This window comes from Arvicanthis niloticus, chromosome 18 (genome assembly GCF_011762505.2).
Source record: "Arvicanthis niloticus isolate mArvNil1 chromosome 18, mArvNil1.pat.X, whole genome shotgun sequence".
In the NCBI taxonomy this organism is placed as follows: domain Eukaryota; kingdom Metazoa; phylum Chordata; class Mammalia; order Rodentia; family Muridae; genus Arvicanthis; species Arvicanthis niloticus.
Genome location: NC_047675.1, coordinates 15,642,187 through 15,667,126, shown reverse-complemented (window position 1 = coordinate 15,667,126; position 24,940 = coordinate 15,642,187). Strand labels below are relative to the sequence as shown.

Below are 24,940 nucleotides of genomic sequence, written 5' to 3'. Positions count from 1 at the left end.
TGGCAAGTCATACCTGTCTGTAACTCCAGTTCCAGGGCTTCTGACACCCTCCTCACACTGACATTCATGAAGGCAAAACACTAATGAACATAAAATAATAAATTATATAGCTATTATATTAGATATATAAATTATAACTATGGATACAGATATATAGACAAGACTCAAAAGCCAATGTAATACTAAAGGAGAATAAAATCAGAGTACTAATACTACTTGATCTCAACCTTTATGGTATTTGGTGAGCTGGATTGTGACCGTGTTAAGTATCCAACAGGCCAGGTTCAATCCCTAGGACCATAGAAACCTATAATCCCAGCACCTGGAAGGCTGGAGCAGCAGAGTTCAGATACATAGTGAGTTCTAGGGCACCCTGGAGCCTGTCTTAATTAAAAAAAAAAAAAAAAAAGTAATATGATATCGCTAAAAAAAGAAATAGATCCAATAGATCAATTAAACAAAATATAACCCCAAAACACACACACACACAATATAGTCAACCAAAGTTTGGCAAAGAAGCAAAGGCAATTCAAACAAATCTTTCATTTCAGCAAATAACAGAGCAAGTGACCTACACCAGAAAATGAGTCTGAAGCCATTAAGATGGTGCAAGGGTAAAACGGTTGCCACCAAGGCTGACAACCCAAGTTTGATCCCAGGAATCTAAAGATGGAGAGAGGGATCTCTGCAAGTTGTTCCCATTTCTACCTGTGTGCTATGGCACATGGACACACATGGACACACACACACACACATGTACACACAACAAATGAGTAATAAATGCTTTTAAAAAGATTCTAGGGAGCCTAGCATGGCGGTACACGCCTTTAATCCTAGCATTTGAGAGGCAGGTAGGTATCTGTGACTTCAAGGCCAGCCTGGTCTACAGACAGAATTCCTGACCAATCAGAGCTATATAAAGAAATTGGGGACAGGGGGAAATGCAGAGTGTAGCGGCTGGAGAGATAGCTCAGCAATTTAGAGCCCTTATTAACCTTAGGCCCTGGGTTTGATTCCCAGCACCCACACAGAAACTCACAAACATCCACGACTCCAGTACCAGGGGATCTGCACCCTCTCTTGACTTCTCACGTGCATGGTGGCATACAGACATTTAGACAGAACACTTACACATATAAATAAATAAACCTTAAAAAAAAAAAATTGTAGACACGGATCTTTTACTTCACACAGACAAAAAAAAAAAAAAAAAAAAAATCAAACAACAAAAACTTAAAATGGGCCACAAACTAAAATTTAAGACACAAAATTATAAAACTCCAAAAAATATGGGTGTGGTGGCACATGCCAGCAGTCCTAAATAAAAGGCTATCAGGCCATGAGAAGTCATGAAAGTGCCAGGCAGTGGTGATGCCTGCCTTTAATCCCCGCACTTAGGAGGCAGAGGCAGGGAGAGAAGGAAAAAAAAAAAAAAAAGAATGGAGAAAAGAAAGGAAGGAAGAAAGTAAAGAAAGAGAAGGCAGGACATGGTAGAGTCTTAAACAGCTCCTGCTAAATGAAGCCAAACCAAAACACTACATCATCCTATGTGACATTCTGGAAAAAGCAAAACTGTAGAGACAGTGAAGCAGGTAACGTTGCCAGGGGCTCAGGAAGAGAAGGGGACGGTCACCAGAGGCTGTAGAGAGTAACCTTGACAATGCTGTAAGACTTTACCTTAGAAAAACAATCAGTGTCTCATACCTGCAACCCGGCACTCAGGCCGAGGTAAGCTTGTGGCTTCAAGGCTAACCTGGACTATCCTGGGCACAACCTGTCTCTAAACCATCAACAAATGGAGCAACTTCTAAATAATAAGAAAAAGTGAAGCTGTTCTAATAGCAAAAGCACAAATTCTGAAAGAAATTATTTGACAACACTGAAGTCAAACACTTCTGGGGGCGGTGAGACGGGAAGAATATAAGCCACAACCGCAGGAGACTACCTGCACGTGGAAGAATATAAGCCACAACCGCAGGAGACTACCTGCACGTCCCTTGTCGGACAGCGCTGACACCCAAACATACCAAGGATTCTTAAATTTCAACAATAAGAAAACATCCCAAATAAATTATGGGCAGAATATCAAAACAGCTACTTAGTGACTGTATGGGGTGGAGGGGCAGTGTTTGCTACACTGCTGCTCTTAGTCTCTGCTTACACAACTACAATAGACTTTATCAGACCAGGTAACTTATGATAAAACTGTATATGGGGAAGGAAAAAGATGATTTAGCACATGTCTGTAATTCCAGTGCTGGACAAGCTGAGGCAGAATTGAAGTTAAGGCCAGCCTGGGATACACAGCAAAAACAGATAATTCACCAAAGGGAAAAAAGAAAGAAAGAAAATAACTATGCATCACCTGTAAGCCTTTCTGCTCCCTCATGACAGAGGCACAACATGGCTGAGAGCGTATGAAAGAGAAATTTCAACAAACCCACTCTCAAGACAGCAATGTAAAAAAGCTGAAGAGGAGGGCTGGAGAAATGCCTCAGTGGTTAAGAGCATTGACTGAGCCTGCGGTGGTGGCGCACGCCTTTAATCCCAGCACTTGGAAGGCAGAGGCAGGCGGATTTCTGAGTTCTGAGTTCGAGGCCAGCCTGGTCTACAGAGTGAGTTCCAGGACAGCCAGGACTACACAGAGAAACCCTGTCTCAAAAAAACAAAAACAAAAAAACAAAAAAAAAAACCTGACTGTTCTTCCAGAGGTCCTGAGTTCAACTCGCAGCAACCACATGGTGGCTCACAACCATCTGTAATGGGATCCAATGCCTTCTTCTGCTGTCTGAAGACAGCAATAGTGTACTCATATACATAAAATAAATCTAAGAAGAAAGAGAGAGAGAGAGAGAGAGAGAGAGAGAGAGAGAGAGAGAGAGAGAGAGAACACGAACGGACAGACAGACAGACAGACAGACAGACGGAAAGAGCAAGCTAAGGAAATGGTTCAGTGGTTAAGTGCTTGCCCCACAATTGTAAGGACCAGAGTTCAGATCCTCAGAGCCTATGCCCACCCCAGGTGGGCACAGTGGCCTGCCTATAATTACAGAGATACCAGAGACAAGGGACGCCCCACACAAGTTGGCTAGTGAGACTAGTAGTCACATCAGCAAGCGAAGAGCTTGTCTGAGAGCTCCTGCACCAAGAATGTGGAAGTGACCGACGGTGAGTCTCAACAGCAGCCTCATGCCTCCATGTGTATGTGCATACATGTGCATGCACACGCGTCATGACACACATACACATTCATATATACAATATGCATGAAAATGGTGAAGGGGAAAAAACAAGAATAACATCAATCTAGTCATGATACCTTAACATTTATTTATTTATTACTAATTTACTTCATCTTGAGACAATGCCTTGGGCTGGGATGTATCTCAGTGACAAGCATGCTTGCCTAACATGCATGAGATCCCAGGTTTGGCCACTAGAAAACCCCTAAAAGTCAGCGTTCTGCCATGAAACCCAGACTGGCCCTGAATGCACCACCTTCCTGTCTCAGCCACCCCACTCCTGGCTGTCTTGTCTAGTCATCTCTTATAGGCCCCACCCACTGATGAATTCAGATGATACTTCCAGCACATGACAGAAATCAGAACCACAAATTAAACTGCTATCACTATTCATCTACTAGAATGGAAAAAAGGCAAAACAATAACTCAGGGGAAGAAATAAAATAACAAGAAATCCCATTTTCTGTTTTATGAATGTAAAATCATGCAGCCACTTTGGAAGACCCCTTGGCAGTATTTTTACAAACCAAGCACAATCTTACCATATAATGCAGCAATCGTGTTCCCTGGTGTTTATTCAAAGGTGCTAGAAGTATGGCCACACAAAAAACTTGCACACAGATGTTTACAGCAGCTTTGTGCACAAATGCCAAACTTGGAAGCATCACGCTATTCTCCTCCAGTAGGTGAATGGATAAACAGACCGGCATATCTGTACCATGGAGTATTACTCAGCACTACGTAAATCAGCTACACCAAGCCAGGAAAACACATAAAGGATCTCAAAAGCAAGCTACCAAGTGAAAGGTAACAGAAAAAGACTTAATGATGGAGACTTAGAATATAGCCCAGGGTGTGGCGAACTGAAGTGACACAGAAGGACAGGTATTTGCCAGCTGTTCAGGAACAAGAGAAAAGGAGGGATGAATAGGTGGATGAAGGAGAACTGGATGGGCAATAGAACCATCTTGTCACAGATTTCCCAAGCTCTAGGCTGCTCTGTAACACCAAGGGTGAGTCCTACTGCCAGACTTGACCACTTAACTGCACCTGCTCCCTCAAGCTCATCACTGTACTCAAGACATTAGTAATGGGTAAACTAGGAGCGGGGACATATGGAAACTGAACCTCCTACTTACTTTTTCCATAAACCTAAAACTGTTTTTCAAGTATATATACCATGAGGAGGAGACAAAAAGGAAGAGAACTTTATTTAGGCTGTAAGAGCGTGTGGCGGCCATCTTGCCCATGGCTGACTGCTGCCTCCCCAAAGAACTCCTGAGGAAACTAAAGCTGATCTAGGGCAAGGGCAGAGTCCTCAGTCTTGTTCTCCATGCCACCCTGCCATCAATCATCTTGTTCTACTGTTATAAGTGGTGGCCTTTAAAGAGTCTGAAGGGGGAAGGGGTCACCTCACAACCTTATGTCTATCAGGCTGAAAACAAGAATGATTTGCTCCAAGATTAAAAACATTAGCACAGACAAGGAAAAACAATCTAAGGCTAATTTGAAAGGAAAAACAAAACAAAAAATACTGTACCTGAATACTGACTTACAGCCGTGTGAACTTTGTCTCCTGAGCACAGGCTCATGGGTCACAGATCTCACATGGCTTCCCTTGGCTGCCACAGATCAAACGCCGAGACAGGGTGGCAATGGGCAAAGGGCTCTCGTGCAATTTCTAACCACAGACCAAAAGCCTAGCACAGTTCATTGTGAGAATGTCCTTCTCTTTTCACATGGACAGACACAGACAGACACAGAGACACACACAGACACACCCCCACACCCCACGCCCATTTCTCCTTTCCATGGTGGTCCTTACTCCTGTCACAGACACACACACCCCGCGCCATCTCTCCTTTCCATGGTAGTCCTTACTTCTCCCACCCCATCGTTGCTCAAGCTGTACTCTAACAGAGAACTGTGTCCTCATGACCACAGGAAGCCAAGGAAGGAGCCCTCCTCCTAGGCTAACAAGGGAAATGGATCCAAGCAGAATATGAGGTTACAGCCCTAGTGCATCAACACCGTCAGGCAAACATCACTAACACCTACATCACAAAGGCTTCTCAGATTTGGCCTTTAAGTGGTGGTTGTTTATTGAGACAGGGTCTCTTAATATAGCCCTTGTTATCCTGAAATCAGGACATGTATAAACCAGACTGGCCTTGAACTCAGAGAGATCCACTGCCTGCCTCCATCCACAGTGGATCTAAGGTACATACCACCACACTCAACTGGTGTTGGATACTGGCGGCGGGGACTGGAGTTTTGGTCAGTTATGAGCCACTATGTGGGTGCTGGGAATTGTACCTAGGTCTTTAGAAGAGCAACCAATGCTCTTAACCACTGAGCCACTCTTCCAGCTATTTCTGTTTTAAAAGCATGTATACTCCATCTGTAAGAGGTATTCATGAAAAAGAATCAGAACAGTCTCTAGCTCCAATTATGAATTTAAGGGAGCTATGTGACCAAACAAAGTAAAGTGACATAATGAAGACACAATCAGACAAAGGGAGAGAGCAGGAAGTTTACAGAGGGCTGAGGAGATGGCTCAGTTACTGCCTAAGCATGAGAATCTAAATTCAGACCCCTAGCACACATGTGAAAGCCACATGTGACCCTACATGCATGTCTGCAACCCCTGCGCTGACAGGAGTGGAGACAGGTCCCAGAGCTTTGCAGCCAGCCAGACTAACCAAAAACACAGAGAGAGCCTACCTCAAAGGGATTAAATGGAGAGCAAAAGAACAGGGCACTCCGTGTCCTCTCTGGCTTCCACATGTGCACACACAGGCACACATGTCCAAATACATAAACACACAAACACAGCACACAAAAAATCTCAACTAAAACAAAGAAAAAAGTAACCTAATTTCTTTAACAAATTTAATAAAGAGGGAAACAGATGGCAGACAAACCTATAGATTAAAAGATTTAAATAGCAGGGAAAGAACCATATTTGGATCATGCTTTGAACAAGCTGTTTTTAAGAGGTTATTATAGGACAATTGGGAGACAAACAGTAGATGTTTCACTCCACTCAATGACTACAGGTAGACATGGTAGTCACCAATGGGAAGTCCAACGTTCAGGATGCTGAGGCAGGAGGATTGCCAAATGTTCAAGGCATAGTAAGCTACACAGTGAGACTCTGTTTACTTAATTTTTTCCTTCTCTCTTGCTATTACATTTATTACAAAATAAAACCCACACCCACTAAGGGTAGTATTGTGGCATACAAATCAAGTCCCAGCTAGTCAAGAAGCTGAAGTGAAGTCCGCCAGCCCCAGTTCAAGACCAATCTGGGAGACAAACACAGTAAGACACTACTGAGGAAAGAAAGAGGAGTATTTCAAAGACACGCCTCCCTTCCCCCCAAAAACCTAAGCTTTGGGAATTCAGACTTTCTTCAATGCCAGGATAACAGGGGCTTTGTGCATATAAGATTTTTTTTTAAAACAAGGTTCTACCACCAAGCTGAGAATTTAGATTCTCAGTCCCAGATAAGACTGAGATGGAAGTAAGGACATGACTTATTAGGCAGGGTTATTATTCCAAGAAGTCTCGTATGACCACAGCACGAGGAGCTACCTGTTATCACCTATTAGAAGAGCTATACGACAGCACACTGGCCACAGCAAGTGCTGGAGAGAGAGATTCTATAGTTTCATTTCTCAGCCTCCTAAAATCAAGTGTACAAAGTGGAGGGAGTCTAGGAAGATGTCCTAGTGAGTACAGTGATTGCTTTGCAAGCACAAGGATCTGAGTTTAGATCTGAAGCTCCTGAATAAGAGGTGAAGTGCCTGTCTGTAATCCCAATGCCACAATGCCAGAGATTGATAGAGACAGGTGGGATCCTGAGCCTAACGGCCAATACAAAATAACCAAGTAATAACCAAAACAGTGCAGGTTCAGAGAAATCCTGTCTCAAAGATTAGGTGGAGAGCAAAGAGAAAACATGTGGTGTCGACCTCTGACTTCTAAATGCATGTGATTACACCACATGTACACACACAAAAGAAGAAAGTATAAAAACTGGTTAGCGGCTTCTTAAAACTAAATATGTACTTACCATATGGTGCTTTTGGGCATTTATTCCCCCAAAATGAAGCCTTATGTTCACATAAAAATATGTACATAAATGTTTATAGCAGCTTTATTTGTAACAGTCAAAAACTGGAAGCACTTTTCTGGAATATCCTTCAACTAGTACCTCCGTACAATGGAGCACTCCTGGGTGACAGAACAACTACTGGCACATAAGACAAGCTGAATGACTTGCAGAGAAATTTCAGTGACAGGAAAACAGCCAAAGTTACAGAAGACAGGATTCCATTTACAGCACATTCTCAAAGGGGCAAATTTACAGAGATGGAGGACAGACCAGCACTTGTTAAGGGTTAGGGACGAGAAGAACATGCCTGACTATGGACATCAGAGAGATCTCCCAGTTGATAGAATAGTTGCCTTCTTTTTTGTTGTTTCCCGTGAGGGAAACATGATGAGTATCCAAGATGAACCTAACCTAGTTCTGTATCTTCATTGTGGTGATGTGTGTGAATCTACAAATGTCAACACACACTTGCATGGGAAACTGGCAAAATACGAAATGTTACAAATTGTGAAAATATTAGTTTTCTGCATCTGAATTAAACTAGTAATTGAGATGTCACTACAATGAAACTGAGCAAATAAGACTACAATGATCACTCTACTAATTTCTATAACTTCCTACTAATCTATCAATTATCTCAAAAGAAAAAACACAACTACATATGAAGAGGTTAATTATGGTAACAAGTACAACAGTTTTGTTAGTTTTTAAAATGTGGTAACGACTTCTATTTTCTTGAACACTTTTACTCACTAAGCTGATAGGAAAGCAAGCACTTCTGCACTAATTACAAACCACTATTTCAGGAGGGACCTAAGCTAGAATTCCCTGTGTTTTGTTATTAAATACTAATGTGTAATCTCTGGGCAATAGACACCATAAATGGTCCCATGTTCAACTTTTTAGGCCCCAAGTTCTTAGTATACAAGTCTTATATCATCAAGCAATTTCTCAGAATTTAAAGGTGATTTAAAGGTAAATTAATAAAAAGCCTAGCTCAAAGCCATCTTCAAATGCAATATATAACCATTTATAAGAAAATCATTATGTGTAACAAATATATACAATGTAACAAATACATAGCCTTTTTGATGTTCCACAGATGCTGAGTCCTTAGCAAATAGTCTCAAATTGAAAGAATATTCTACTGTCCTCTCAACTTCTTTGGAGGCTCTGAGCTATCCAGTCAGCTCTGTAGAAACACACACGTATACTAATAAATGGACCAACAGTCTTCAAAAGCAGCATCTTTCATGGTCTGTTAGCCCATCAAGAACACCCCACACCTTGTGTATATGATTTAGTCTAGTGTTCGTGGGTATGATCCTGGAATAGTTTCCACCACTAACCACTACTCTGTCAGAGAGCAGAAGAGAAAGCTATGTGAAATCATACAACAGCCAGCTTCTCTACATCCCACAGGGAAGGTGCCCACGATTTTTCTCAGCTTCAGCAGGTATAAGAATGCCTGCTATTCACTGCTCTCATGTCTACCCCATTTCTACAATTCTCAAATTGTCTGAGAAAGAACTCATCAAGGAAAACAGCCATCTCCCCAGTCCAGTGTCAGCAAGGAGACCTGTAACATTCCTTCCAAGAGCCTTTCTGGGCCCTTCATACTAGGACAGGTAGCTGTTTCATAAAAGCAGCTGAGATGAGGGCCACCCAGTGCACTAGGAACTGACCTCTCCCTCACTAGTCTCACATCCTTTGCCTTCCTCTCTTCCTTTGGTGTCCTAGTCTCCTGTGTAGGCCCAGGGCAGACTCTAAAAGGCTCTGGGTGATGCTTCCCTTTGCTTCTCAACAGCTGGAGCCGTAACTGGAGTTATAAAGGACTACCTGTGCCAATGACGCCAAGAGAACCACCACTCACCCAGCAGTCACACAAACCCTCACACAAGGCCATGGCAGGAGAGAAACTCAGTTGGAATTAGTATACCAAACCCTTAGCAATCCTCAACTATGAATTACAGGGAGCATAGAATCCACAATATGATGTCTTCTTGAAAATTCATTTCCGTATCCCAATCAGCAAAACTAAAGAGCCAGAAGAGTTCGGTTCACTGAAGAATTACAGTAGGCTGCATGTTCAAACACACAGACATTAAACTGAGCACAAAAGGCAGAGATAAAGTCTTCTAACTTCTTTCCTACCAACCTATGTTCATGTGCCTGGCTGCTCAGATGCCCAGCAGGAACAGCAATCCCACGGTAATGCACAGCAGCAGCACTAAAGAAAGCATCCAGCACTTCCACAGTGGACAGTGAGCACCACTGCAGGAGAGCACGGCCCCTTAGCCCCCGACCTTCAGAGCTCTGTAGTTACTAAGCCCCCCTCAGTGAGGATCCTTTCCTAATCCACCCTTCCTTCCACCCACATTCTTACCGCCTCAGCTCAAAAACTGATTCCTTACATTTGCGTTTTCAGGGGGCTGGGGTGCAGCTTGGTGAGAGTTATGACTCCCTAGCACGCTATGGGAGCCCTGGGCCACTTACCAGAACAACCTAAATACCTAAAAGCAAGGCTATTTCTTAAGTCTCTTTGATATCTCTTGTGTTAATTCATAGTAGTCTCTAACATATCTGAGAAAGTCATTTAAGTCTTGACAAACTACAGAGACCTCCCGGGACAGCCACAGTGCCTCATTCTCAGGAGGTCAGAAGGCATCAGAAGTGTCTCAACACCAGGTCAGGAGGGGGAGCTCTGAGCCTCTAAGTTCCTGTGCCTGTAGCTCTATGTATCCTTCCTTCTCTACCACAAACACTGCTAAACCTCTAAGAATCTGGCTCATTTCCATGGATAAGAAAGTGCTGGTGGACAGCATCTCCAACACAGCCAGCCCTAGAAAAAGGCTAAAAATTGTAAAAATAAGTAAACAAATAAATAAAAAATAAAAGGAAGCTGGGCCTGGTAGCTCAGGTGTTATCCCTACCACTCAGGAGACTGCCAGAAAGATCATAGGATCAAAACCCACCTGGGCTGCAGAGTGTGTTCAAGGCCAGCCTGGGTAACTTAGTAAGACTCTGTCTCAAACAATAAAAAAAGGAAAAAACCCAGATACAGGCCATCCCACTCAGAGGTCCTTGTATAACACACACAAGGCCCTGAGTTGAATCTCTGAAATAAATACCAGACAATACCTTTTCTGGACTTGGGTTTATGGCTTTGGGGGGAGGGGGTTTGAGCGAGAGGGGGTTGGGCAGAGGCTGGGAGACAATAAATCCAGAGTAATTTCATTTTGAAAAAAAAAAAAAAAACAGACTTTAGGATGAAATTCAAACACTTGTTTTCTTCCTTCCTTTCTTTCCTTCTTTCTTCCTTCCTCCTCCTCCTCCTCCTCCTTTTTCCGCTTCTGTGGTATGACTGGAGATTAAACCTAAGGTACTATACAAGTGATGTACCACTGGGCTACAGCCCCAGTCCTAAGTATTGTAGTCTACACTGAGAGCATTTCTATCCAGTGGATAGAAGGGAATACGTACATAAATAGGATTAAACAGACTCTTGCTCTTGCAAGAACATGAAGCGTGTCGAAGAACCAAAAGACTCAAGAACTTGGATAACTTGAGGTGGCCGGGTTCAAACTCTTAAGTCTTAATGAGCACTCTCAGTCAACCACTGGCCCAAAAGACACAAGACATAAAAGACAGAGTTCTAATGCCATCCATGTCCCAAGTCCCTATCTGGAAAGTCAACTCAAGAATCCTGGAATGTAATTTGTTCATCTACTAGCACAGTACCAGTTAAATCCCAAGAACATAGAAAATAGTAGTAAGAGTCACACTAAAATTAATGTCAGAACAGTGCTGTGCTAAGTTTTCTCTGAGCCTGAAAAATTCTATTCTACAAGGAAGCTCCTTAAACAGGGAGGTAACCAACTCAAAACAGCTTCCAGATGTCCCTGAAACTGGCCAGATTTACTAAGCCACTCCCCGCAAAAGTAAACAAGCAAACAAACAAACCAAAAAAAAGTTGAGCGACCCAGACAGAAGAGCAGAGATCAGATGCAAAGACAACTCTGAGAGCAGCCCAGCTAGCTACCTGGAAGACGCAGAAACCTGAAAGAGGCTTAGGTACCTAGAAAGGACACTGTCAGCCTATTTAGCTGCCTGTAGTCTATGCAGTGTGGCCCAGGTTCCTAGTTGTGTGAGCTGTGTGTGACCCATGCTGGACAGGCTTTGGTGATGCAGATGTCTTTGAGTCATTTCTGCTCCTGTAAGGAACCTTTCACCCATATTTAAGTACCCCCCCCCCAAAAAAAAAGTTACATTTCACCAAGTTTTGGCTTTTATGGTATGGTCTGTTTTGAGTCTCCTATCTAAGATGAGTAGACATGTATGTTATGTCTCCTCAGGCAAAGTTTTGACACACAATAAATAGCACCATACTGAGATACACTCAGAAGTCCTACTGTTTAAATACCTATAATTAAAATAGCAAAGCTAGGCTGGCAAAACGGCTCATCAGATAGAGTTGTCGCCATCAGGCCCTGGGGAGCTAAGTTCATCTGTAAGACCCAGAAGAAGAACGCCAACTCCCAAATAAGTAAATAAGTAAATGACATTTTTAAAAATAATTTTAAAAAATAGCTAAACTCCCTCAAAGTCTAAGAAATTACACCATGTAGATCAAATAAAAAAAAGAAAAGAAAAAGAATCATTGAGAACCCAGAGTCTCTTAGCAAACCTTAGGAACCATTCACTGCATCTCTCTACACAAGGAAGGCTAACTAGCTGCTGCTGTCTTCTTCAGGGAAAGAATACAAGTCTGATGGAGTGATAAGCCGCTTAGCAAGTTTACAATCAGTTTTAAAGTAGTAATCCCTCAGGGAAGTGAACATTCCTCCCTGATCCTTCTGAGGGCAATGCAGTATCTGAAGCTTCTGCGTGGGAACTTTTTCAGGATTAAGGGGCAGCCAGCACTTTGGATTTATAATGTATCTTTTCTAGAAACAGACCAGAGGCGTCAGTAAAATACAGCGAGGGACCTTCCAGGTATTGTGTGACAGTGATTACCTAAGCACAGTTCACTCGCGTAAGACAAGACCACTAGTACCCGCAGCATCACGTTGTTGTCACTAACCCACAGGTTTATGCTTTGCCTTGGAAAGGTTGACAGGATGGAACCACAAAGCTTTAGTAAAAGGTGATAACCATGGAGAGCGCCTCGAAGCTGGGCAAGTGACTAAGCCATGAAGGATCTCCTCTGGAAAAGGAGGGCAGCTATGAGGCACTCCTCAGCATCCCTCCTGACCACACGGCTGCACTTTTCCACAAAATGTGGGCGTTGGAATAGTAGTGTACTGAGCAGACACCAGCCCACTGCAGCAGATGGAACCCACCAACTCATTTTACCAGACCTTCAAAAAGGTACACACGACTCTCTCTCCTCGCCAAAACTGGGGCAGAGCTGAATGGGCGAGTCTAAGAAAGTTCACACAGGATTACTAATTCATTTCCTGACGCTCACTACATATCAGTACCTAAAAACGAGAAACAATTTCAAAGCTGGTTTTCCATAGTGGAGCTACACAAGCCACACACCACACTTCTCAAACACACCACACCACAGTCCAAAAGCGTACGTTTATTAAAAGGGAAAAGAAGAAGAAGAAGAAGAAAGACTGAGTAACCTAATCCAGCCAACACAGGGGCTCTTCCCAAAGGGAAACCAGGCTGGAAACACTCCCAGCTTATGTACATAATTCACTAGGGCTCAGGTAAGATTCCATTTTGTAAGAGCTGAACTTTAAACACAAAGTCACTGGTGGTGCAACATTCACACACGAGCACCAGCACCCCTAAATAAAAACCACTGCTACCTCTGCCACAGTGACAACCTCACAGTGAGAAGCCACGGACCATGAACTCCTGCAAAGTTCTGTCAGGGCTCAGAAGAGCTCACCATGTATGACAACCTCAACATCGCTGTCACTCAGTGCTTTCTGTAGACATCGCAAACACTGGATTTTTTTTTTTCTTAAGTAAATATAAAAGATGGGCCAAAGGATCAAGAGCAGGCAGTGTCTATCAGGGTTGACAAGATTTTCGTCGTTGATTGGGGGAGGGGAAGGAGCATTCTGGATGTTTCTATTCTTGGCAAGAAGAGCACCTCCTGGTCCTAACCATCTAAAGACGCTAAAGCAGAAATGTTCTCAGCGAGTTAACTAGCCCAATGCTAAGGGGCTTCATCTTGGGGTGTGGTGACAGTGTGGAGGTCAGGAAGGGATCAGAAGGCAGGCTGAAGTCTAGAGCATAGCAGGAACCAGTAGAAGGACAAGTGAGAATGCATCGGGAAGGTGTAGACAGTTAGGAGAGAAGGAAGGTAGACATGACTATGAAAAGGAGAAGATAGCTGAAAGGAATTCCAAAGAAAGCTCCACCGAGGCGATCAAGCTATGAAGGAATGAATGGCCACCGATGCTCTGGAGGCCCCATTGGGGCTCCCCATCCCCCACCCCCTGTGGGTGTGTTCCCCGCTCTGCGGGTGTGCCGACCCTCCGAGGCGCAGGCCACGACGCCAGCACTCACCCCACGACTCCCTGGTTGTAGTTCCGTCGCTTCCACGGGGTCCCGCTGTACACGCCCCCGCCGCCGTCCGCCCGTCCGCCCCCGGCCGCGCGCCCTCCGCTGGGCTGCAGCAGGCTGTAGTTGAGTCCGTAGGTGCTGGCCTTGTTGTCACGTTTCCTCTTGTTGCTGCTGCCCGAGGCCGGGTCGGCAGACTCGGAGGCGGGGAGTGCGGCCGCGGGACGCGGGGACGACGGCGCCGATGGGACCGGCGATGCCGAGGGGCCCGCCGCTGCCCGCCGTGCCCAGGCCGCCGGCTGGTGGTGATTGTTGTTGTTGTTGGTCGTCTCCAGGGGCAGGAAGTCCCGCTGCTCCGCGGGCACGGCGAGGCCGCCCAGTGGGCGCTCCCCCGAGCGGAACATGCCGGCCGGAGCCGGGGCCGTGCCGCCGGGGCTGCCGGGGCCGCTGCCGCTCCCGCCGCTCGCGCTGCTCGCGCCGCTGCTGTGACAGTGGTGGTTGAAGTAGAGGTTCCTCAGCCCCTGGGTCGTCTCCCAGATCTGCATCCACAGACTATTGGACGGTCCGAGCTGCTCTGGCTGGAACCAGGCGATCCTCGGATCCATCAAACGGCGGCGGCCTCTGCCCCCGCCCCTCCCGGCCGCCCGCAGGGCCGCCGCCGCCGCCTCAGGCGCACGCCCGCCCTCGGCCGCCGCCGCCGCTGCCACCCGGGTTCCGCCACGGGCGGCGCGGTAGCGCAGGGGAGCCTGGCAGGCGCCGGCGGCGTCGCTCCCGCCCTCGGGGCTCGCAGGCCCTCCCCCCTCCCTCCGCCCCTCCGCCGAGCCCCTGTCACCGGGGTTCCCGTGCAAATGGCGGCGACGGCTCCCGAGAAGGGCGAGAGGCGGCGGCGGCGGCGGAGGCAGCAGCGGCGGCGGCAGCGGCGGCGGCAGCAGCGGCGGCGGCGGCGGCGGCGGCGGCGGCGGCGGCGGCAGCGGGACGCGCCTGCTCCGTAGCGTCCGTGCTGCTCGGCCCCGGGGCGGGGCCTCCGCCGGCTCCGCCCCTCGTTCCGCTCCGCCCCGCCCCGCCGCCGCGCTCACCCCGCCCCGTCCCTGCTGCCAGCCGTCCGCGGGCGCCCCGAGGCCGCACCGCGCGTCACAGAGGCCGCGGCAGGCTGCGGGCAGCGGGGCCGCAACCGCCCGGTCAACCGTCCCGCGCTAGCTTAGCTGGGGTCGTACGTACCTGGGCCTCCGGGCACCTCGGACGCGCGCGCCACCGCACGGCTCCGTTGCCGCTCAAGCGCCGCCGAGGCACACGAGGCGGCTGCCGACTCCGCGGAAAGTGACTGGTTTGCGCCGCCTACCCGGCTCCGGACGGCCCGCTCCGCCCCTCGGTCCGGGCGCGGCCCCGGGACTCCCGGCCGCGCGCCGCGCGCGCACTAGAAAGGCGGGCTTCCGCTCAAGGGCCGGGTTTGCACGCGGCTGCAGGCGCACCTCGGTTCCGGAGCGGTCTCAGCGGCCTCTGTGTCGCGAGTGCTGGCACCACTACCCGGCTCGAGGGCCATACAGCACGGCTGTTCCAAGGTGCATTCACGGGCTCAAAGCCCCTCAACTTTCATGACTAAGAACACTCGCAGCCTTTTAAACCTAAAAAATGACTCTACCGTGGCGGTTAGTGGTTGTTTTCCTTAGAGTGCTCATTTATGTAGCTTTCTCGTGGCCCGAAAAATACCCAAAAAGAGGGGCGGGGGTTGTGTGATTTTCAGTACTTTAAATTATCCAGAAGAATGGAACGCTTACTATGCGCATGCTTCAAGCTGGCTGCAAATTCCAGAACCAAGTCCCTGACTGACACTTGGGTTTTGGCTCTGTGCCCAGTTCAATATCCTGGAAAGTTGGGGGGCGGGGTGGGGAACGGTTGTTGTTGGTTTTGTTTATTTACTTATTTTTGCAAAGGATTAAACATCTGTTTGTCACAGAATGAATCGCTGCTCTACGTTTTTTCTTGCTAAAAAAGAATACAATGACCACGGGCTGAGCTAATTGTAACTCATTAGAGAGCTTGGGTAGCACGCGAGAAGCCCTGAGGTGGATGCCAGCTCCTCAGCACTTTATAAATCAAGCAGGAGAATCAGAAATTCATGATCATCCTCAGTTACATAGCAACTTGGGATACGATAAGACCCAAACCCCCTTTCGCCGTGCGCACACGCGCGCGCACACGCACGCACACACACACACACACACACACACACACACACACACGAAAAACTACTATCTATAAATAGCCACTGTAGTGAAGACACTATTAAATATGTTTCCATACATGTCAAAATACATTTCCACAAATGTCATGTTATATGTCACTGCCATTGATATTTTTAATTTTTTGTGTATTTAAATGTTTTTCAATTACAATAGTACCATAACAAAAGATACTGTTGTGTTTGAGCTATTTTTTTTCTTTCAGCAAATGTGAAGTACAACTATAGTGTAGCTAAAATGACCAAATAAGAGAATATACAAGCGTACTTTATAGGGGCTCAGCCTTTAAAGCCTTGAACAGCACTGGCTGCTTTTCCAGGGAACCCAAGTTCAATTCCCAGCACCCACATGGCAGCTCACAACTGTCCAGTTCCAGAGGATCTGACACTCAACACAGATTTACATGTAAGCCAAAACACCAATGTACATAAAAGTAAAAGTTTAAAAAGTCCTTTATAAAATCAAATCTGGGTGAGTTACCATCCTTAGGAATTTCATACAGCAGCAAGGAACGCTGGCTGCCCAACCCTGGCCAGCCTGCCCAGTTGTGCCTGTTAACTTAGCCACTCCTCCAGGCTGTCAGCAGATCCTGGGATGTCTATCCTCCACTGCAGAGCTAAGTTAAATGACCTTAGAGAAGTAAATCCACCAGGGCGTTTGGCAGCTTTCCGTGAATTTACTGCCTGGTTAAGAAGGCAAAGAGAGGTAAATATTCAAACTCAAATTGCAATTCATTCAAGTAATTCAACAAATATGTCAGGCAATTATATGCCAGGTTCTGAGGACACAGCAAAGAGCGATGTCGATAAGGTCCTTGCCTTCATGGACCTTGTTTTCCAGTGGGTGAAGCAAGTGTATAAATCAGGCTCTGGTCAATGCTAAGGGGGAAAAAGCAGGCTAAAGGGAGCCTATTTTTAGATGAGCTAATCAGGGAAGGCTGCTCCGAGGTAGTGTTATTTGAGGAGGGACTTAGGTAAGAGACTAGGCCATGACCATTTACAGAATGATTTTTTTGATCGAGTAGCAAGTCCAAAGGTCCTGAGGTAGAAACCTGAGTTGTGTACAACATAATAAGGCAATTTAATTAAACATTGAATGTGCGGCATAGACACCTACCTACAGTATATATTCTGAAAGATTCCTTAAAAATCATCCGACCCAGAGAGATAGCTTGTTCGTTCGGTAAAGTGCTTCCCATGTAAACATGAAGACTTAAATTTGATCCCCAACACTCACATTAAAACAACAACAGCAAAACAACACACACACACACACACACACACACACACACACACACACACACACACATATATATATACCAGTTATACTGACACAAGATTAAGTCCAGCTGCTTGAAGGACTGTATTATTCCAAACAGTCTACATTATATTGATGAGGAGAGAAAAGAATACAGCTATTACAAACCAAGGCTTTTTTTCTCCATTCTCCAATATCCCGTTTGCTTTCTGTGTACTTTTTCTTGTAGAGGAGAATGTTGAGAGTCTTAACTTGGAGGATCTGCTGAAGCACTAACATTCCACATAGTTCAAGTGGAGGAGAGAAGGGAAAGTTAGCCAAGCATGGCACAAATGAGTTAGTGAGCAAAATGGGAGACTACTCATACAAACTGTCGTATGATAGTCTTGTCGGTAATAATTGTCATTATGACTAAATCTATGGCTGTATGGAATTAAATTACTCCTCTCTGGTTGATAGGGATTGTGACTGAGATGGGCCTCCCAGTGTGGGTAGATCTCGCCCAGTCTCATCAGCTATTGATTGAACACCAGAATAAATAAAAAAAAAAAAAAAAAAAAAAAAAAGCTGAGGAAAAAGAGATTTGCTCTGTATGCCTGGTTGCTCCTGCTGGAACACCAGACTTCTGCTCTCAACTGGCACTGAGGCCATCAGCCCTCCAGTTCACAGTGATGCACTGTTGGCTTGCCTAGACCACCAGGGTACAGCTTAAAGAGCATTGAGTTTTTCAACCTTTCTAAGCATATGAACCATTTCCTTCCAATGCAATAAAAGTGTGTGTGTGTGTGTGTGTGTGTGTATTTGTAAACACACACACACACACACACACACACACACACACACACATAGTATTCTGGTTTTATAGAGAACCACAACATAGACTTTGGTCCTTAAAATGGCCCTAGAGGAACAGAATACACACAGTGATCTCTGGTATTGGTGGCAGAACCCTTAAAAGGTAGAGCCTATTTAGAAGTTGGGTAACTGGGGACGTGCCCTCAGAGGGGATATCAGCAATGTATTCATTTTGACAAAACACCAGAATGAAGCACATTAAGGGAGGAAGGGATTTTTTTTTTTTTTTTTTTTTAGTTCTTGCCTTCAGAAGGTCCAGCACATCATGGTGAGAAAGGCATGGTGACAGAAGGAGCTCAGTCTTGCTCAGTGGAAACCTGAGGCAGGTGGTCACATCACAGCTGAGCAAGGAGGCAGAGAATAAGCAGCCTAGAACCAGACCACATAAACCTCAAAGCCCATGCCTTGTGACCCACCTATACTAGCTAGGTCCTGGAGACCTGTACTTAGGGACCTATTCTATCTAGGTCCCATGTCTCAAAGGTTTCATAACCTGCTCAAACACTACCTGAGTAGTGAGGTTTATGGAGGAGATAGTATATGTTCGAATATACTGGCTGAGGAGATAGTATATGTTCGAACCCCTAAGCCTGTGAGGGACATGTCACTTCTGTCACTATCTTACTTCTGTTTCCCAGCCACCAAAGAATCAAGCAGTTTTGTTCAGCTCTGTGTGCTCTGGATGCCCTGGATGCCCTCAAAACAGGCTCTAAAGCATTTGGCCAACAAGCAATGAACTGACCCCTCTGAAACCGTGGGCCAAAGTAAATCTTTCCTCCTTGAAAGCTGAATCTTTTATCAAATTTGTTACACTAATGCAATGTTACAGATGAAATTGGCTTTGTAAAATGATTAGATATAAACATGTTAACAACTCCATGTCTAGGACAGTGCTTCTCAACCTTCCTAAGGCTGCGACCCTTTATTACAGGTCCTCGTGTTGTGGTGACCCCCATCCATAACATTATTTTCTTTGCTACTTCATAACTGTAATTTTGCTGCTGTTATGAATTGTAATGGAAATATCTGTGGTTTTGATAGTTTTAAGAGACCCCATGTAAAAGGGTAGTTTTACCCCCAAAGAGGTTGCGCAACACAGGTCAAGAACCAGAATAAAGTGAGTTCTGAGGGTCTGAGGAGTGATCCGGCTGTAAAGATTAAAAACAAACAAACAAACTAGGGTCTGGAGAGATGGCTCAGCATTTAAGAGCATTGACTGCTCTTGCAGAGGTCCTGGGCTCATTTGCCAGCACCTGCATGGCAGCTCAAAACTGTCTGTAACTCCAAGATCCTCCCATAGACATACATATAGGCCAAACACCAGTGCACATAAAATAAAAAAAAATGTAAAAATATCATCTACATTGACCACTGTTAATCAACTGCATTTAAAAAAAACATGGGGCTGGAGAGATGGCTCAGTGGCTAAGAGCACCAACTGCTCTTCCAGAGGTCCTGAGTTCAATCCCCAGCACCCACATGGCAGCTCACAGTTCACTGTAACTCCAAGATATGACGCCCTCACACAGACATACATACAGGCAAAACACCAATGCACATAAAATAAAACTAAATAGTTTTAAAAAAAAAAATGAAGAGCCAGGCAGTGGTGGCACACGCCTTTAATCCCAGAGCTCAGGAGGCAGAGGCAGGCAGATCTCTGTGGGTTTGAGGCCAGCCTGGTCTACAAAGTGAGTTCCAGAACAGCCGGGGTTGTTAAGAGAAACTCTATTTCAAAACCAAGAGCCACGAAGAGCCAGAGCTGGAGCTAGAGTACCTGCCCAGGAGACATGAGACCCTGGGGTCAATAATACTTAGCAGCACATAAAACAGCCATGGTGGCACGTGTTTGCAAGCCTTGAAGGGACTCTAGCTGGCCCGAGCATGGCAAACATGGCTCTGGCAGGCCTTGCCCTCTTTCTCTTTGCCATGCTGAAAACCATCTAAAGGCAACTTCCAAGGTCTGTTCTTTTATTTGGCCAGCTACTCTTCTTAAGGCTGACTACCAAGGTCCAGCTATCAAAGTTTTGAAGTCCAGCAACCAAAAGCCCCCTTTGGCTCACCTAATTAAGCTTATCCAATCAAAATTAAAGACCTCATCCTAATATGGGGCTTCCCTTTTTACCTTTATAAACCACCATTTACTATAGGCCATGGCTATCTCCTCTCTATCTAGAGTCAGTTCTTTGCCCCAGTCTGGAACAAATACGACCCACTCCTTTTTCCCTTCCCTTTCTTCCTCATCCTCTATCTCCAGTCTTTGTCTCTTATTTCCTGTCCTTTGTCACTCTGCAGCAAATAAATCTCCTTTGTGCTGAGAACTTGGTCTCAGAGGTCCTGAGCCAAAACTAACCCCTTCAATCGTGGCACACAGGAGAACCAGATGTTCAAAGCCATCCTCAGCTTCATAGTATGTTCAAACGCAGCCCAGGCACAAAGAGACCCTATCAAAGAGTTGGGGGAGTGAAGAGAAAAGACAGGAAAGGAAATATGAAGTTGAGTGTATATGGTACTGCCGAAAGTTCAGAATGGAACTGGGGAGATGGCTCAGTGGATAAAACTACTAGCTGTTCAGGCATGAGAACAGGAGTTCAAATGTCCAGAACCCATCTTAAAAGGCTGGAGGTGGCTACACACACCTCTAAGTCCTGACCTGGGATACTGAAGGGAATATTAAGACAGGAGGATTGGGGCTGCTCTTCCAGGGGTTCTGAATTCAATTCCCAGCAACCACATGGTAGCTCACAACCATCTGTAATGGGATCTGATGCCCTCTTCTGATGTGTCTAAAGACAGCAACAGTGTAATCACATACACAAAATAAATAAACCTTTAAAAAGAATGTTGCTCTGAGTTCGAGGCCAGCCTGGTCTACAGAGTGAGTTCCGGGACAGCCAGGGCTACACAGAGAAACCCTGTCTCAAAAAACAACAACAACAACAACAACAACAAAACAAAAACAAACAACAACAAAAGAATGCTGCTTCCTCCTGGGAAAACACGGCTACTTAAAAAAAAAAAAAAAGATGGGAGGATCCCTGGGACTTCCTGTCTGCCTTCATCATTTCAGGTTCAGTGAAATACTGTATTTCAAGGGATAAGACAAGGAATAATAGAGCAGGAACCCCCACATTGTCCTCTGGCTTCTCGTCTCACATATATATGAATATACTGAGCACACACATACACACACAAGAAAAACAATTCAGAAACCTAATGAATGTAATTAAGTTACCTAGTCACTGCTAACCTGACTGGACAAAGCAGCACAAGAAAAGGCTGCTGTTGTATGTATGACAAAACTGTTCCTGGGGAGACACAACACACACATCTATTCACCCCAGATAAGGATCACACAACAGACCAAAATATGGGTACCACCAAAGCCCAACTTTGCCAACCAATGAGTTTTATTGAGGTCACTTACCAATGCAGAGATGGCTCAAAGACAGCTGCATCATCACCAAGGCCCACCCCAGCATGGGCGATAGCTCACAAAATCTAGGAAACCTGCAGCATACTGCACAGACTACAGGAAGCTCAACATATAAGACAATCTTTTACAAGTGTCTCCGGTCTAAATTTCCAGGTAGCTTGGCTGGTTTCTACTTCTTCCAGGCAGTCAATCTGGTGTCAGAGTCTTCTTTGTAGTTTGGCTTGTCTGAATCTTTTTTGCAGCTTGGCCTCCTTCCATCTAAGAGGGACTCTCAGGTTTTTTTCTGCTTATGGTGGTAGGTAGGAGCCTAGTGAATCTAGTCAGTTTTAGGGACTTCCTGATGCTATCTATGTTGAATCTTGTTAAGAACTTCCTGGCAGGATAGAAAGTTTCAATCTCGGTGGAAACTGTTATATAACAGAAGTCCTCAAGAACTCAAATTAACAGTTCCTGGGATACATGGCCTACAGCAGTGGTTCCCAACCTTCCTAATACTGTAACCCTTATAATACCCCTCATGTTTTGGGGATCCGCTAACAGTAAAATTATTTTCGTTGCTACTTTGTAACTGTAACTGTGCTACTTTTATGAATTATAATGCAGGATACTTTTATGAATATGATATGCAGAATATCTGATATGCGACCCCTGTGAAAGCGGTGCTCAATCCCCCCATCCCTCACCAAAAAGGTAGTGACTCACAGGCTGAGAACAACTGACCTACAGGCTTCTGTGTGTACCCTGAAGGAGATTTACATCCTCCTGTAGGTGTACGCTGAGACTAATGAAAATCCTGGGACTGGCTGGATTCTGAGGCAAACCGAATTCCCAGCCTCCAAGTGTGTCTACTGTTAAAGTAAGGAAAAAGGCAGTCATTTGGAATGCATTTGTGTGGGAGCACCTTGAGCAGGAACACTGAGCCATCTACCCTGATGAGTCTTCCTCACTAGGGACCCCTCCATTCAAAATAGAATTAGTCCTCCAGCCCTAGTAGTCTGTCTACTCACCTCATCACCCCCAGCTCAGGCAGGTAACTGAGAATTGCTTAAGAGACCCTGGAATGGCCTCCCTTGAGTCAGATCCTATGCAGAACCCTGTTCATCCTCCTCAGGGCCAAATCCGCTCTCCCTCTTTGCTTCTAGGCCTTTAACTAGACTGAAGCTCCGGCAAGCCACTTAAAGGTGAAGTACAGCGTACAAACCATGAAGAGGTGTGCTAACTTAAAAGAAAGAAAGAAAGGAAGAAAGAGAGAGAGAGAGAGAGAGAGAGAGAGAGAGAGAGAGAGAGAGAGAGAGAAAGGAAGAAAGAAAGAAAGGAAGAAAGAAGCCAAAACCAACCAACCAAACAATAAATTCTTAAGCTTACTAGTAAGGGATACGTAGGCAGGAACGGAACAGTGTGTGTGACGAGATACTGAGAATGTTAAGCCGGAAGGAACACAGAGTGGAACGTGTTGACAAAGCTCACTACACAGGGATTCTGCCGCCTTTCTTTCCCTTCCTTCCTTCTTCCTCTTCCTCTTCCTTTGTAGGTGTGCATGAGTGAATGCTCAGATGTATTAGAGATTGGATCCAGAACCTTACACTTGCTAGAAAAGCTGTCTGCCACCAATGTACACACTCCAACTCCCCCACCCCACCCCCGCCCCACCGATGAACACCCTCTAACCCCATTCTGCCTTCAGTGTTGCAGTTTGCTTGGGCGGCTCAAACATGGACCAAAATGAAACCCAGATGGAGCAAGCTAAAAAAAAAAAAAAAAAAAAAAAAAAAGCCATGCCTCGGTTTACTGTGAAGAAAAGCACCAAATCGCCTAGAGAGATTGGAACATTGGCCCAAGCACGTGATTTCAAATGAAACCCACACTGTAAGGGCACAAAGGAGTATGCCAATACTAGAAGAAATAAAGCTGTGGGAACATCCCAGCATTCTTGAAGGATCTCTATTTCTTTTTCTTTTTTTTGCTGTAGACCAGAGCTTCTAAACAGGGGCTGTCATTACAGAATTGGGAATCCTAATACAGTGCGAACACAGCTGAATTCCTCCTTCCTACCCAGGTGGTTTGACCACCAAGGTGAAGGGGAAGTGGTTTCCCCAGTAGAAAACAGTGAAGACATCCATCAGAATGTTGGGATTTGCACAGGCACTTGGTGTTGGTGTGTAAAGTCTCCTTTAGGGTACACACAGGTGACACTGAGATAGGATTGCCCAGGCTGTCTGATGAAGAAGTTGCGACCCCTAGACATTCAGCATGTGTAGAGGAAAAAGGTTCAGCTAATGATGTCGGCAGAGCAGTCAGTCCCTGTAGGGAATAGTCTTCAGGCTGTAAATAACCCAGGAGAGACAGTGGATGCACACCATCCACATTTGCACTCGGAACAGAGGAAGGCCTTGGGTTGCCTGAGGAAGGCCTTGACACTGCCTTGGGGTTGAGGCACTGGGATTCTTGATATAGCCATTTCCATGTTAACTGTACATGTTCAGTCTGGGCTTCACTTCTCCCTACATGGATGGCTAACTCTTGGAGTCTCACTTGACCTATATAAGCAGGAAGTTGTAGGAGAAACAATTACAAGTCTACCTTGAATCCTAACAACATGAAGTACAGCCCTTCAATGAATCCTTGACTTCAGCCAGTTTATAGACCCAGAGTCCCATTGAGAAAAGAGGAGAGCTGGTCCCCTTAAGGAAGGTCCCATTTCAGCTGAATCTTTGGGGGCTGGAGAGCTGGCTCAAAGATTAAGAACATGTGTTGCTCTTGCAGAGGACCTAGGTTCAATTCCTGCACCCGAATGGCAACTCACAACCAGCTGTAACTCTAGCTTCAAGACATCTGACACCTTCTTCAGACCACCAAAGGCACTAAGCATACAGGTGTTAAACAGATACACATGGGCAAAACACTCATACACATAAACAAATTAACAAACTGAATTTTTATTCTTTTTGTTTTTGTTTGTTTTTGAGACAGGGTTTCTTCATGTAACTTTGGATGTTGTTGGAACTCCCTGGCCTCAAACTCAGAGATCTACCTGCCTTGGACTCCTGAGTGCTGGGATTAAAGGCATGTGCCACCACCACCTGGTATATACTGAAATTTTATATTGTAACTTTACCCATATTCCCCCGAAAGACCTATATTCCTTTTTTTAATGGTTTATTTATTTTATGTATGTGAGTACACTGTTGCTTTCTACAGATACCCCCAAAAGAGGGCACAGAATCCCATTACAGATGGTTGTGAGCCACCATGTGGTTGCTGGGAA

At 45.5% G+C, this 24,940-nt stretch overlaps 1 protein-coding gene across 4 annotated transcripts in view; it reads right to left on the bottom strand.

The window, feature by feature from the left end:
- The window catches only part of Tent4b (terminal nucleotidyltransferase 4B), a 58,102-nt gene extending 42,847 nt beyond the window's left edge, over positions 1–15,255 (bottom strand). For 2 of the 4 annotated variants that reach the window (XM_034522476.2, XM_034522478.2), the window contains exon 1: positions 13,894–14,627. In XM_034522476.2, coding sequence (XP_034378367.1) covers positions 13,894–14,492 — 599 coding nt within the window. In that variant the 5' untranslated portion in view covers positions 14,493–14,627. Of the gene's footprint in view, positions 1–13,893; positions 14,628–15,105 lie in introns of those variants that run through there. The other 2 variants (XM_076915567.1, XM_076915568.1) reach the window with 2 other exon arrangements.
- Positions 15,256–24,940: the final 9,685 nt, after the last annotated feature.